The sequence below is a fragment of the Clupea harengus genome, chromosome 4 (genome assembly GCF_900700415.2).
Source record: "Clupea harengus chromosome 4, Ch_v2.0.2, whole genome shotgun sequence".
NCBI lineage: Eukaryota > Metazoa > Chordata > Actinopteri > Clupeiformes > Clupeidae > Clupea > Clupea harengus.
The window spans coordinates 8387764-8402346 of NC_045155.1; the positions used below are offsets into that span (position 1 = coordinate 8387764).

The following is a 14583-nucleotide window of genomic DNA, read 5'->3' on the forward strand; positions in this document are numbered from 1 at the left end:
GGGCTGCGGTGGTTTAAAGTGAGAGCCGGTGCCTCTGGAGAGAGCTGCTCATGGGCTAATCCAATCTGCCCTAATGGAGATGGCCTGCAAGCCCTAGGAGACAGGGATTTCAGCAGATGCTTTGAAGTGCTAGGTTGCATATATTATCCAATGGACCTGGTCCGTTGGCCTCCTGCCTCTTTTGAAAACACACACACACACACACACACACACACACACACACACACACACACATCCAGACACCCACGAGCAAGAAAGAAGAGCTACCATTTTGTATAGTGATTCCTTTCTCTGATAAAGAAACGGTTCCACATTAAGTTTCATGATAGACTAGAACATAAACCAGAAAAATACAAACAAATCATCACCAAGTGAGATAACTCTAGTAGTCACCTTTGAACTGTCTCCAGTGGGTTTTGCCCCAAAAATATCATAGACATCATTTCAAAAATGAGTCAGAGCTGAGAGCTACATTGGACTGGAGGAATAAATGGTTTTAGTGGGAAGTGATCTCGTGCTGATTTCCAGTTCAGATTTCAATGCAAATTGACTTTGAGACGCTCACCGCCGCGCTGGGAGTGCTGACGAGGCTGTTGTGCAGAGGTTTCCAAAAGAGCCTGCACATTCCCGTGTGCGCTTGATCGATCATTTTTACATCAATTCTCGAAGCAGCAGCCACTCACTGAAAAAAAAGTATCTCGTTCACCTCATAACACACAGCAGTTCCAGGGCCTCATGTTGTGGTTTCAACACTTTTCTGTCCTGGAACTGCCTTAGTTAACATTTTGGGCACTCATGGGAATGAGTATGGGAACCCAAGGATTCATTAGTCTTTCTTGTCTGAATAAAAATAACTCAGACCTTGAGGTAAAGCTGCACACTTTTGTACAATATTGTCTGACTTAGGGTGGTATTTTTTCTCTTGTTACATCTAGCATCAGTTGGACTGAAATATGTTGAGGACCACAAGCTTCTTATGACCAAAACCAGAAGGTCAGTCAGTCAAATTCAAGGAGTCATGATTGCCCTCACAGTGAGATATTTAATATCTCAAATATTGGATATTTCTGTGAAGAGAGAGGCCATGGTAAAAGAAATAGCCAATAAATGGACACATTTTCCCTAAAAATGTTTAATTCCTCTTCATATTCATCCAATCTGTACAGACAGCACACATCTATCACCTGCAGCTTAATCGCTTATGGTAATTATGCCACAGATTCTTATAATGAAACCATGTAAATTCTCCTTATTCCACTGAATGAATATGCAAAAAAACACTGCCAAGCCTCTAATCTCTTGCATGCTAGCATGCTGACTGGATTATTTTGATGATATATTTGGCGATCTTGTGCTGTGATACTACGTAGTGCATAAACTGGGCAGACCATTTACCATCAAAATGAATTTGAAGATGATACGAAAACTAGTGGCCTATAACAAAAAATACCTTCAAAAGTGGCCAGTTGCTGCATACTGTAAGCCTTAAACTACTAAGTTCATAAATGTTTCAGACCATGAGGTTTTACAGTATGAATCAGTGTGTATATGACATACAGTTTAATGGATATTTCAGTATATACGACGGCAGGCACATCCTGCCATGGCTCTTGTGTAGTGTATCTAATGGCTATGTCTAATGGACCTGAGATATAATAGCCACTCAATAGCCTTTCTCTCGGGCATGCGTTGCAGTTAGGTGTAATGCATTAGCATGGGGGGCTAACTCAGTAAGCAAGTTAGATAGCACCTGATACAGCGTAACATAGTTTAGATGTCAATGGATAGAGTCGAAAATTATACAGGTGCCAACCAGATACAATTTAGCCATACATTTCTCATCTTAGACCAAGAAGCGAGAGAACACTTAGCACTCTGGGGAGCTTAGAATGTATAGGATACACTGTGGCAACCTCCAGAAGCACAGGACATTTTCTATACAGGGAGAAGTAAATCTGCTGTTGTCCCACCCAACAAAAAAAAAGAGTCTCCCTTTCACGGGAGGATTTTAATCAAAACTGAGTTCAGTGCATATTGAGCAAAATGCTGAGGACATCAGCAGTAAGTGGAAGATTCTGGCAAAGGGGAACCTCTGCAAACAGGCTGAACGTCTTTGGGCTGTGAAATCCAGATGAGTGACTATGCTGGAGAATGAAGGGGGTGAACATCTCACATATTGGCCAGTTGTCTGTATGCAACTCATAGTTCAGCACAAAAAATATGAAATCAGATATGTTTTGTGCACTGCTATCTTGGCTAGGACCCTCAAGCAAAAGATGTTAAGAGGCTGTTTGTCCTATTTAAATGACTGTAAAGTAAAAATGAAGTTACAACGGCATCATTTTATTATCGTTATGCTGCAAATTTGCCAATATGTATATGTGCCAGTCTTACCCATGGCAACGGTTTACAATTACAATTGTTATTTTAGTTATTCTAGAGGATGGTCTGATTTAGCATATAAGCCAGTTGAAAACTATTTGATAATGTGCATCATATGACAAATAACGTACTAAGCAAATCTGAGGTAATCATTTCAATGTCTGAATTGTAGTAGATACCTAATGACAATGCATTTTGGAACATGCAAGAGGCTAAATCCTTTTGGGTAAATGCTGCAGCTACGAAATAGTTGTGCTAGTGCTGGTAGGATTTTGAACAGTTAAAAAATAAGACAAGGAAAGTTTTTTATTTTGGCAATGTCTGTTGTTGTGAGTGTGTCTTACTTGGCCAACAGTCCCATCTCACTGCAAGTATCAAGTACCATCTCACTGCACTCTCTTGCCCCTCCTCCATCCAAGCTGATGCTTTCTTTTTCAAAAGCTGAGAGCTTCAGCCTTTTAAGATGGATGAACATGAGTCTGTAAGTCTGGACAACTGAGAAGGAGAAAAGGGCTCTGGAATCCAAAACTGGGACCAGGGCATCAGTAGCTCATCAGGGTCCATTGATTTCCTGATGATTCCACCAGCTCAGCAGCAGCTTTCTGACTTCCCTGACTTGAGGAGTGAGGCAGACAAATACACATCACCCTGCCTGTGCTCGCCGTGTAACCTCACTCTCTGACACACCAGGGACAATATTAGCCACCATGATTTTTAGCTGTACTACTGGTATGGCCACACCTTAAGCCTGGGTTTGTATCCCGGGGCAAGACTGTATGTCTTTGTCTTGCAGGTTATAGTTGTACTGTGACCTGAGTTGTGAGGTTTAGGACAGTGAGTATAGTGGAGGCCAGTGGGTTACAGTGCTGGGCAATGTGTAAACCTCACTCCCAGACAACTAAAGATGTGATGATGATGGTGATGATGTTAGCAAAGATAGCTTTCAGCTTGCTAGCGCACCTGCTCCATGTCTATAATGTTTTCCTGCCTGTATAGGTGTGTGATTGATTGACCAGAGTTTTAAAGTCATCCTCAGCTGAAACTATGCAATTGGGCTAAATTAAGTCAGAAATAAAAGAGAGATAATTCATTGTTTTATGATACTGATTCATTTCCAGGGATGTGGCCCCAATCTCTCCTGGGACAAAAAAATCGACTGTCTGAGACTGTGTGTATTGATCTTGTGTATTTACTTCAAACCAAACACACACACACACACACACACACACACACACACACAGAACTCCATGTCATTGGTAGGTTATTACTCCATGTATGGCAGCCACCAGAAGGAGCTGACCACAGCAGAATGCAAAAATGCAGTAAAACCACAAAACTACAGAGTAGAGTGAAACTTCAATATGTGTCAACGCATAACACTATTTAGAGCCTCTTAGAAAAAGGAGGAAGAAGAGGGAGGACAGAAAAGACAGCAGAGGAGAAACTACGAGGAGGAAGGAAGTACAAGAAGGAAGTACTTCACACTGTACGTGGCAAAAGAGAACGGCACTCTTCTATAGGACAAGCGTCTCTGGAAGGGAAACAAGCCTGGAGAGATTAAGATGGGGGGGGGGGGGGGCTGAGTGTTCTATGTAAATAATTTATCTAAAGGACATGCCTGAAATGGAGGCATAGCTTGCGGCGCTTGAAGTGGCTTGATTGAACAGAAAACAATTACGATCAGGTTCAGTGCAATTAGCAGCATGTCAGTGTAGGCTGCAATCAATGTCCTGTGAATTTTAATGACAACCTGTTTGGAATAATTAAATAGTATGCAAGCACCACTGACATGATCTCGCCATGTCTTGTACGTGTCTTTGCTTTCCTCTCCACCCTGTCTAAAAATGGTTCCATACGCTTGGTTGCATCTGCTGCTGCTGCAAGAGTTTCACTCAGGCACTTGAAACATGTGACCATGCATTTAGCAGGAAATATCTCAGGTAAGATTTGGATTAAAAAAAAAAAAAAACATTTTACATAAACCCCCCCCCTGTGTGATGCTCACATATGCCACACAGTAATTTTATGATGAATAAGAGATGGTGCTAGAAGAAATATACAAAGCTACCATCAAAGCCATTATGTCATTATATGACACATCTTACTCAACTGCGTGCTGAACTCACCAAACGTATTGATTAGGTGTAGCGTAATGGTTGTTGAAACCTAATATAACCATTGCCTACTATTTTTGCTCTGCATCTGAAACAAAAATCTATTTTGAAATTATACTTTGTGGGGTAAGGTAACAACGGGATGACATAAGATACAAACAAGCAATCACTCTGAAATATGAACTTTCTAGAAGTTGGCCAAATGGGATGTTTGGCAAGTAAAACTGGCAGTGCGGTAACGGTAAAATCCATTGCAAAGTTCGTCGGGGGTGGGGGGAATGGGACAGAATTGCGACAGCAATACTGCTAGTTCAGGTGGATAAACCGAGCTCCCCTCTTCTTTTCAATGGCTGCTCCTGGCAATCTTAAGTCATTCTGAGGGCGCCAGCTTTCTTATGGAAAAAGGTCTCGTACTGCTCCTGGGATGGTAACAGAGACAGGGCATAGGGTGTGTGAATGAAAGCAGACGCATGGAGTACCGTGTGCGACAGCGCAGCACGGGAGCTGACCAAGTGCTGAAACACCAAACGGATTTCATATACAGTACATGCATCACCTCAGGTAGTAGTAATAAGCCTAAAAAAGCAGTGCCTTCAAAATCCACCCAGAAATCAGATTAACCATTTCATAGCCGACATAAAACCTGTTTGCAATTATTTGAGGATCTGATAACGTCACTCGAATAAGGAAGCCTACGGCAAATTAAAGAAATGCTGACTACAAACACAAATTATCTTAGAAATGGCAACTTTTTTAAAGGTTAGAGGCATGGACCGCTACATATTCTGCCCCACACTTCTCTCACATGGAAAAGGTTCTATATATATGCGGCAAAGAAGGTGGGCACGTCGACTGGTCAACAGCACGTCAAACTTTCACCACTGTGTGCGGTTAATGACTGCATCACTTCATTCATGATTCCCCCCACATTAATGTCCGCATACAGGCGTCAGCTGCGTAGAATCATGCTCAAATATGGGATGAACACGGGCTCGTACTTACACATAAGCGTGGTATATGAACGCCCAGCCTCTCGGTCTCTCCAGAGCATTGTAGAGGAAACTCTGTAGTTTGTTATAGCCGGCATTTCTCTTATTGGCTTTTCTTCCCCCTGATCTCGGTCGGCATAATATTTTGGCCCGCTTGGTGGTTTCCGAACCCGCTATGAGGAGCGCTCCGTCTCTGCTGGTCTCGGCTGCGCCTGGGTCCAGTCCAACAAAACCTACTTTTTTCTCCCCGCCTTCGGGCGGATAAACTCCGCCGTTGGAGGATTTTTGCACCATCGTGAAAGTCACGGAGATGCAGACGGGGAGGACTGAAACTCCTTATCGGGAGGAGGCATTACCGGACTGGGGTGTGTTCTACGGTGCAGTTGTCGCTAGCTGTTCTCTACTGGAAAGCCAATTGAAATGCCTATGCGAAACTGCAATGGGTAGTCCTTTATCAGTGCGCCTATACCAGCTACCAGACAGGCGCTGTATTTTAATTCTCATGCTCAGGCCAACACAAAGGAACTGCCAACACAAATACGATAAAAAAACCTCTTCATTAATTAAATAGATTCAGCAGCCTTTAAGTAGCCTAGCCTTTACCTGCGGGAACTGCGGGAACCATAGCACATTACATTTCACATTTTGCAAAATGTATTAAAACAGTTAATAATAATAATCGCATAGTTATTAATGATAAGATGCCAGTTTGATCCTCCTAATGCAGCCAGAAATTGAGTTATCACTTAAAGTGTTTTTCTTTGTGGGCTGTTTCAAATGAAAACACTCAGCACAGAATGTAGACCAATATAGATGCCAAAGGATATTGGTGATGGAGCTGGGTGCATTCATTAGGCCAACTTTCCACACACACTCAAACATGAAATTCAAAGGTGTTTGTCTACATCTTTCTCCATTGAAGGACAGACACTCTGAACCCCGTAGAACAGTGATGTTCGTCAAATGAGATGTTTATTATGGGACCGCAGCGCAAAGATTATCATTGCAAAGTAGCTTGTACAAGACACACATCGGAAATCTACTGTCCAAAACTTAAGGCCATTCTCTGCACAAAGCCCTTAGGATGTGCCCAACATAAAGACATTCTTTTCAAAAATGTTTCTAACCTTCACCTCAAGCTCAGAACTTAATGAAACCACTGGATGAAAAAGAAGATGGCTCAATGGAGAATGGACCTTGGGTATAATAACCAGACTTCAAAGGGTTTTGTAGACCAATTAAAAAGCGTAGCCTTTTATGATACATGAAAAGTAACTTCTTTTTTTAATTCTTTGATCACCCATCCGTCAGGGATTGGTTTTGATAGTTTGCCATGAGTGACAGGTGGTTTATGAAGTCATACTGTCCACTGGAGATTAAATGTAGGATCACAAGTAAGTATATGGTAACAAGTTTGAGTGCATTTTGCAGTAATTATCTACACTTGTGCTGCACACAACAGACTATTCACTAGCTGCGGTGCTAAGGGAGATAATTTGTGTACACATCTATGTGAATGAGAAAACTGACATGATATTCAGAGCATGAAGCATATCACTTATAGTGAATTCCAGTGCTTCAAATACCTTAGAGAACTAATCAAGTACTTCATGAATTAGACAAGCATGTAGAGGGAGAGGATCTCCATACGGTTATAGCTAAGTGAAATGGCAGATGGATTTTGAAACAGATTTGAGGTTTAATTGGAACCTTTCTGCCTATCTGTAACCGACCTCTCTCAAATGCTTTGTATCCAGCAGAGGTGACACTAATTGACTTAAGGTTCAGTATTTCTTTTCACCACTACTTCCTACCTTCAATTCTAAGCAGCAGGCCAAACAAAAGTTGACCACACTTACTGGCAAAATGGTTGCAAAAGGTTATTCTTCAGCGAGCACCACTCTTCCTGATTAAGAAGCAAAACTAACAACACTAGGTGAAGCAGTAGTACTGAGACCTGTGCCATCCACAGACAGCCCGAAGCGGTGACATCATAACCTTCCTTCTATTACTCTATTGCTATCTATTGCTGAAGATCCCAGGAGTGGCCACAGGCTGATGTCACAGAAACATGAGCCTCCAGACCACCAGGCACATCAGAGCAATCCTGTCAGTGTGAGTAACCTGCATGTAATCTACTTGAAACATATTTTCCCCCCAACATTTACAAGATGAATACAAAAGGAAATGAATGCTTTACATATTATAATCTCTTTTAATATTATTAAAATTTAAATTATAGAACTGCCCTTCCTCAAAAGCATATACTGTATGGTAGTTGCTCTGCTATAGACATTGTTATGTACACATACACATGAAAATAAGAACACTTCAATAAAATAATGCTACCGTCTACAGTTTATACTTCATGATCCCTTTGTTGTCATCTAACTCCAAAAATGTACAGTACAGGACATTTTTTTCAAACACTGATGAGTGACTGGATTTCTTTGTGCTCTCTGAGACAGACACATAAATAGCATCAAAAGGAAATGGAAATTGTGGGCTTCGTCCTGTTCTCTAGCATCATTAAAACAAACTGTCAGGCAACAACTTCAGCTCACAAGCTAAAAATAGTATGAGTAAGGTTCAACTGTTAAAAAAATAGAAATGGAAATGGACAAAACACTTGGCCTCAAGGCCATTTATAAGACTAGCTTCAACCAGTTCAGTGATCAGCTTGTTTTTCCCATTTTTTGTGTCGTATTTTGTGTTGTGTTCCCTGAATTTCAACAGTGGGTAAGTGCAGTGTAGCACGCTAAGTATTTAACACCAACATAAATTAGCATTACTGTAGCTAACAGAATAAAACTCTCCTAGACCACGTGTCCACGTCTAAAATACTTACTCATTGGTCCATAAACGGCTGTAGGACATTTAGGCTGGAATGTTTCAAGTTAATTCACTATTCCTGATATGATCGGACAATAAATACACTCTTTTTTTTTTAAACGAGACAGTCCCCTCGTTGCGTGAATAGTGCAGAGTGCCACATGCTACACTACAGTAATTGCACATCCTCTGTGTGCGAGGGACAGAGAGCAGGAGGCATGCAGACACAGAGAAGAGTCCAGACGTCCCGATCAGACACAGGGCAGGGCTCCGGAGTGTCATACTGTATAGGGCCAGTCTTTATCTAGCCAAGCGTGTACAGTGAGGGGACTGAAGACTCTCTTTCCTCAGGAGAGGGTTTGTCACTGAAATCAGAGGACTGGGGCGAGGACGTCACTTGTGAAAGGAGGGTTGGTGGAGCAGTGACCCTGCACCAGTGGCAGCCCTCCTGGGCGTCCCACTCACAGGACTGCACTGGCCGCGGGCGGGCAGGAGCTCCAGAGGGCAGAGTGGCGTGGTGGCCGGGGAGGTAGGGGGGCGAAAGGTTTCCGGGAGAGGAGAGGAGAGGAGAGGATGAAGCTTACAGTTCGGCCCAAGTCAGTGCCACTGGCGTTTCGGGGATCATTCTGCCGAGCCGTCCTCGCTGAGTGAGAGGTCTCTCTGTCACCTCGTCGTTTCGAACAGAAAAGGCGTAAAAAAAAAAAAAAAGAAGCAAAGTGAGCTAAAACTAATGATGGCTCCTGGTCTACAGATCTCCATCCGCAGGTGGGAGACACAGCCTGAAGAGCCTGAGAAAAGGATCAAGGAGAGCACACACCATCAGAGTAAGACACAAGAACAGAATACGAGCAAAACAGATTTCACCAGCGGTTCAGCTGTTAGTGTGCTTTTATTTGAAAAAGAAGCCAACCATTTTCAGCTTAATGTTCAGTGATGGTTCATAAACCAGTGAAAAACAGTAGTTGAGAACAATATAAGAAAAACAGCTGTATTCAGTATGTCTTCTCCACATGGCCTCACATTGACAGCTGAGGGCCAGAAATATTATGTTAAGTGATGTTCTAACTGGCTAACAAAAGAATGAAGCTGTTAAAGGACCATTTATTTCGAATGAACCATGGACAAATGTTGTTGAAGGAGTTCAAAATCTCTCATTTATACAACAAACCCAAAAAAAGGTTTAAGTCTGATGTGCTGAATATAATTCAGGAAATGGTATATTCAGGGAATATTCAGGCCACCTCACAAAATTGACCCGTCCCATTACACAAGAAGATAGTCAGGGCTTTATATCTGATGTATGTATCTGTGGACAAACCTTGGAGCACAGGGAGGCATCTGGTCCATCACCTTCAGATTCTTTGCAGATATTTCCACTCTGGTGCCCTGTGAGGACAGAGAGGTTATCAGGACAGTGCATCCAGTCTATAGCTGTGCAGTAACAGATCACATTTATGTTTGGAGTGTGATAGCAATAAGCAGGACCTTTTTGGCAGTGCCTTTGCTGTTGGCCGTGTGATTTTGCCGTTACCTGCTTGCGCATAATATCCATTGCTTGCATGAGACAACGTGGGAGAAGTCCGTGGTTCCGAGCCAGTATGTGAGCCTGAGCCAGAGACACACTCAGGGTACTCCTGCACAAAACACACACACACAGATCAATACAGAGGCTTACAGAGACTGGGAGGAGACTGCGCGCTGGTTTAAGGGCCCATAAGCAGGGAACCAGCGTGGGTGTCCTGAAGGGGGCGCTGCGTGGCACGTACCTCTGCATGCCCGTGGAGCACATGGTGATGTGACAGGAGCCCAGACGGTTGCAGAGCTCCGCAGACACCAGCAGCACACTCACGCCCGACGGGTGGCCCCCTGAGCTGGCCTTTACGTTGGCGTACGTCTGCATCAGGCGACACAGGTCGTCCAGTGTGTTCAGCGGCCTCAGCAGCTGGAGAGGACGAGACACACGAGTCAATCACGGTCATACACATTCTTTCAACTGTGACATTAGTCAGCACAGAAATAAACCACATACTCAGTATGAGAATCTTACTATAGTCAATGATACACCAAATGTGTTGGATAATAAACAATATTCCATGACTAGCTACAGGCATCACTACTATTCAGGTACTATCTGACATTAAGAGTAACGCACAAAAAATGTCCTCTGATAATTGAACTCTACAAGCACAGGCCAGACTGACTGGCACAGGATTGCATCACTAACTAATTAGACTGATTTGCAAGGCGGAGTAAGCCCATCATTTGCATTTAAATTAATTCATTCAGCAATGCTATGCATAGCTCACTGTGTCACAAGTTGTGTGGAGTGTGAGTAATGTAGCGTGTTTTTCACACCTGGTTGATCTTCATGGCAGTTTTGTGGGACTCAGAGGGGAGGTTGGATTTCTCAAGGTAAAATGCCCTACAGGGACACATAATACCAAACGCATGTTAACAACAGTAATTATGACAAACATTGAAACGAGTCGGTTACGAGTAGGTTATTATGTTTGGGTAATTGAAGCTGTGCATTTCATGCAGGGTTTGGAGTGCTAGCGTGACCATACCTGAGCTTTCTGTAATATGCCTTGACCCTTTCTAGAGAGACGGCGTTTGTCCTCTGTTGGAACTCCTCCATGGACACACAGTCTGGCGTGGCCACTCCCTCTGGCTTCTCCATGGCTGCACAAATCCAGAGACACGACCACAACAAACATGAGCACTAATGACTCAATGACAACCTCTCATGTTAGGGAGAACAAATTCACTGAGCCAGACAGATGTGCTACACACAAGCTGCCACTAGATGGAGCTCTTTACACAGTCTAAAAGAGATGCGTAAAGCACGAATAACTTTGTAGGGTTATCAGACTTGCATTACTTCATTATCTGATTGAAGAAATGATCTACACAAATACATTCCGCCAACATTGTGTGTTTTGCAGGGTTTCAGTTCTAAGAATCCTAAGAAGTGCCAAGAATGTTCTCACGCAGACTAAGCTGGGTTTCGATCTTCATAATAATATTATGAAGATAACTCGCTCTAGGTTTCTAGCTGTAGGCACGTGTTCAACATCCTCACCGCGAGTAAACAGTACTGAGTGGAGCTTCAGGCTGCCTCCATTCTGCAGGCGGGAGGGCAGCTCACTGTAGTGGCTGCTGTTCAGGAAGAACAACACTTTAATGGCCTGTCTAGTGCCCTCCACCTCATAATAAACCGGCGTGTCTGAGAGATAGGAAAGGGATGGGGGGAGAGGGAGAGACAGACAGACAGAGAGAGGGAGAGAGAGACAGACAGAGAGAGGGAGAGAGAGAAAGAAAGAAAAAGAGAGAGAGAGAAAGAGAGAAAGAGAGAGAGAATGTTATAGTTACATTACAGACATTCTTATGCAGTTTGTGGCAAAGAATCCCCAGACTTGGTGAGCTCAGGTATCCTTCAGACAGGTATCAGTCACACAAGAATGTACAAGGAGTTCAGAGAATCGACAAATCAGAAAATTCACTGTTCTTCCCCGAGTATCAGCAAGCTCCTGTATTGTGTGCAGACACTTCAGCAGCAGTTCAGCTGGCCAAGCATAGGCTTTCTTAAAGTCTCTATGTGTCTGTGTGTGTGTGTGTGTGTGTGTGTGTGTGTGTGTGTGTGTGTGTGTGTGTGTGTGCATGTGATTATTAAAGCAGCAGAGCGTTGGCACTTCCTCCTCTTCCAAAGGCGTAAGCGCATCCTGAGCCTCCACCTAGAACAGCAAATCCCACTTTTCTCTGTGGCCCCTCGACAGTAAACACAGCAAAGGCCCCGGGCCCGGGCGGCTATCTCTGCTTAGCATGCCTGTGTGGTTTTGAAAGAGAGGAAGCGCACGCAGAAAGGAAGTCTTCTAGGTCTCTGGCGGATTTACAGAGGAGCTTTAGCAGCACCCCTGCTGAAACAGGGAGATGTGTGTGAGTGTGTGTGTGTGTGTGTATGTGGCGTGGTGTGGAGCGTCACACCCTGAGCTCTCTGTGAGCACAATGACTCAGACACCTAAATAGGCTGCTGGTTTAGTAGTCATGTAATAGACCTCACTTCCTGTCTATATCCAGGAGTGCTTATTTGTCTGTGTAAGTTTGCGTCTTTGTATGTGTGAGTGTGTGTGTGTGTGTTTACGATAGAGAGCGTTCTCTAGGCCATTACTTACTTGCAACCAGACATTCATCCCCTTGCTGTCTGAAAACCACAGTGACCTTATCCAGGTCTGCCAGTGCCGCTTTGGTGTCCTCCAACATGGTGCGTTCCTCCCGCTGCATACAGACCAAGGTGGGAGGAAGAGGAAAAGAGGGGGAGGAAGAGGAAGTATAGGCAAGAAAAGAAACAGAACCAAGATAATGACAAATAAGTAGGAGAGGAAGTAGAAGCGGAAGCAACAGCAGAAGAGGAGGAGAAACACATCATCAGAACTGAAGGAACTCATCCCCTGCTTCATACACAGTGTTAGAGTGGTATGTGTATGTGTGTGTGTGTGTGTGTGTGTGTGTGTGTGTGGTCGTGCTCGGCTTCTTTGCCTTTCTTACCACGAACGGCGAGAGCGTGGACTGGAAGTTGAAGAGGACGCCGATGGCGGAGATCTGCTCGAGCCACTTGCGGCTGACCTCGACGCTGTCCTCCTCGTACTCGCCGTTGTTGTTGTAGCGCAGCTTCAGCGCCGCCTGCAGCTGCTCCGCCAGCGCGCTCAGCCCCGCCACCAGCGCCTGGCACAAGATGGCGTCACGCCGCAACTGCAGGTCTGTGTCTGGTGGAGAGGTTGGGGTTGGAGAGAGAGAGAGAGAGAGAGAGAGAGAGAGAGAGAGAGAGAGAGAGAGAGAGAGAGGGACAAAAGAGGGAGAGAAGACAAAAGAAAGAATAAGTCATCGGGACAGACAGAAACATCAAGCCATGGTGTTCCCCTCTTAGCCCTAGATCTCCTTCCCACCACATACATACTGCAGTGTAAAGAGTTTAGAGGTATACATATATATGGACAGGTGACTGGCGGTCTTACCTGTAAACTTCAGCAGAGCCAAGAGTAGCTGATTCTTCCCATCTGTGAGGAAGACAAACACAATCAGGCTGTGTGAGAAGTCATCACGGAGACAGGAGGGGGGAAACAAAAGGGCCAGAGGAGAGGAGAGGAGAGGAGAGGAGAGGAGAGGAGAGGAGAGGCGAGGCGAGGCGAGAGGAGAGGAGACATTCATCTAAGGGGTCGTGTGGGGACAATGAGGGTCAAAAAGAACAGAACAATCCTGTCCGTCCCTGACCGAGACGGACGGTTCACTTGGTCCCCGGGCGCTGAGAAGCTGCCCACTGCTCCTGGAGGATCCTGGAGGAGGGACGATCCGGGATGGGTTAAAGGCAGAGCAAAAATTCACGGCGACCTCAGGCCTGTGTGTGCGTGTGTGTAGTGTGTCCTGGTCGCCTCCATATATATATATATATAACACGTGTGTTGCTGTGAGTTGTGCGTGCAATAAAAAACTGACTGCAGTCAGCCTTGTTTGTTTGTTTGTTTGTTTGTTTGTTAAGAGGGGGTCAAGAGGAGGGGTCCAAGGAGACTATTCACAAACAGAGGGAATTGGATTGCTTACCCTCTACGAAGCGCTGCAGGCTGTCAACCAGTGTTCTGATGGAGTTGGGCAGGTTCCAGGGGTCCTCCTGGATGTTCTTGTGGATCACGTACCGACACCGCAACGTCCAGTCATCTGTGTGTCGGAATTCTGCAAGGCCGCACACAAACACGCACAGAGAGGTATTATAAACCCTTCACAAGATACTATTCATATCTTTAATTACACGTTTGTGGGTATGTGTGTGTGTGTGTGTGTGTGTGTGTGTGTGTGTGTGTGTGTGTGTGTGTACACAACAGACCCTTACTGATTGTGGTTAGTGTAACTGCTTAATTGCTTCCTATGAGAGGGCCTCTCTTGTAAACATTCTCTTTCCCTGCCCAACCCACCGTAACTGAATCTAGCACACGGACACATGTCACCCCTAAACTTTCCTCACATCATGCCCAACCACGCTCAACACACACACACACAGCACACAGCACACAGCACACATCACACAGCACACAGCTTACCTGGCTGGTCAGCATAAAAGTGCTTGGTCTCCTCACAGGCCTTGGTCATGACAGACCCTTTGAAGAGGCTGTTGATGGAGTCCACCTGCGAATAAAGGAGCAGAGTGTCATAGTCCCTTCCATCAAAGCCTGACACATGTAGCCTCTCTAAGGGATCACAGCCAGACACTATGATGC

General features: G+C 44.6%; 2 protein-coding genes across 3 annotated transcripts in view; both read right to left on the reverse strand.

The window, feature by feature from the left end:
- The window catches only part of LOC105906769 (potassium voltage-gated channel subfamily KQT member 2-like), a 29782-nt gene extending 23573 nt beyond the window's left edge, over window positions 1-6209 (reverse strand). For both annotated transcript variants that reach the window (XM_012834965.3, XM_031566008.1), the window contains exon 1: window positions 5499-6209. In XM_012834965.3, coding sequence (XP_012690419.1) covers window positions 5499-5779 — 281 coding nt within the window. In that variant the 5' untranslated portion in view covers window positions 5780-6209. The remainder of the gene's footprint in view (window positions 1-5498) is intronic.
- Window positions 6210-7680: 1471 nt separating this feature from the next.
- The window catches only part of prex1 (phosphatidylinositol-3,4,5-trisphosphate-dependent Rac exchange factor 1), a 61585-nt gene continuing 54682 nt past the window's right edge, over window positions 7681-14583 (reverse strand). Inside the window, exons 29-40 of the mRNA XM_012835016.3 lie at window positions 14407-14491; window positions 13913-14041; window positions 13330-13371; window positions 12863-13080; window positions 12490-12592; window positions 11400-11543; window positions 10885-10999; window positions 10673-10739; window positions 10084-10259; window positions 9849-9951; window positions 9636-9703; window positions 7681-9105 (exon numbers count right to left, since the gene is read on the reverse strand). Of these exons, the coding sequence (XP_012690470.2) occupies window positions 9063-9105; window positions 9636-9703; window positions 9849-9951; window positions 10084-10259; window positions 10673-10739; window positions 10885-10999; window positions 11400-11543; window positions 12490-12592; window positions 12863-13080; window positions 13330-13371; window positions 13913-14041; window positions 14407-14491 (1293 nt within the window). The 3' untranslated portion in view covers window positions 7681-9062. The remainder of the gene's footprint in view (window positions 9106-9635; window positions 9704-9848; window positions 9952-10083; window positions 10260-10672; window positions 10740-10884; window positions 11000-11399; window positions 11544-12489; window positions 12593-12862; window positions 13081-13329; window positions 13372-13912; window positions 14042-14406; window positions 14492-14583) is intronic.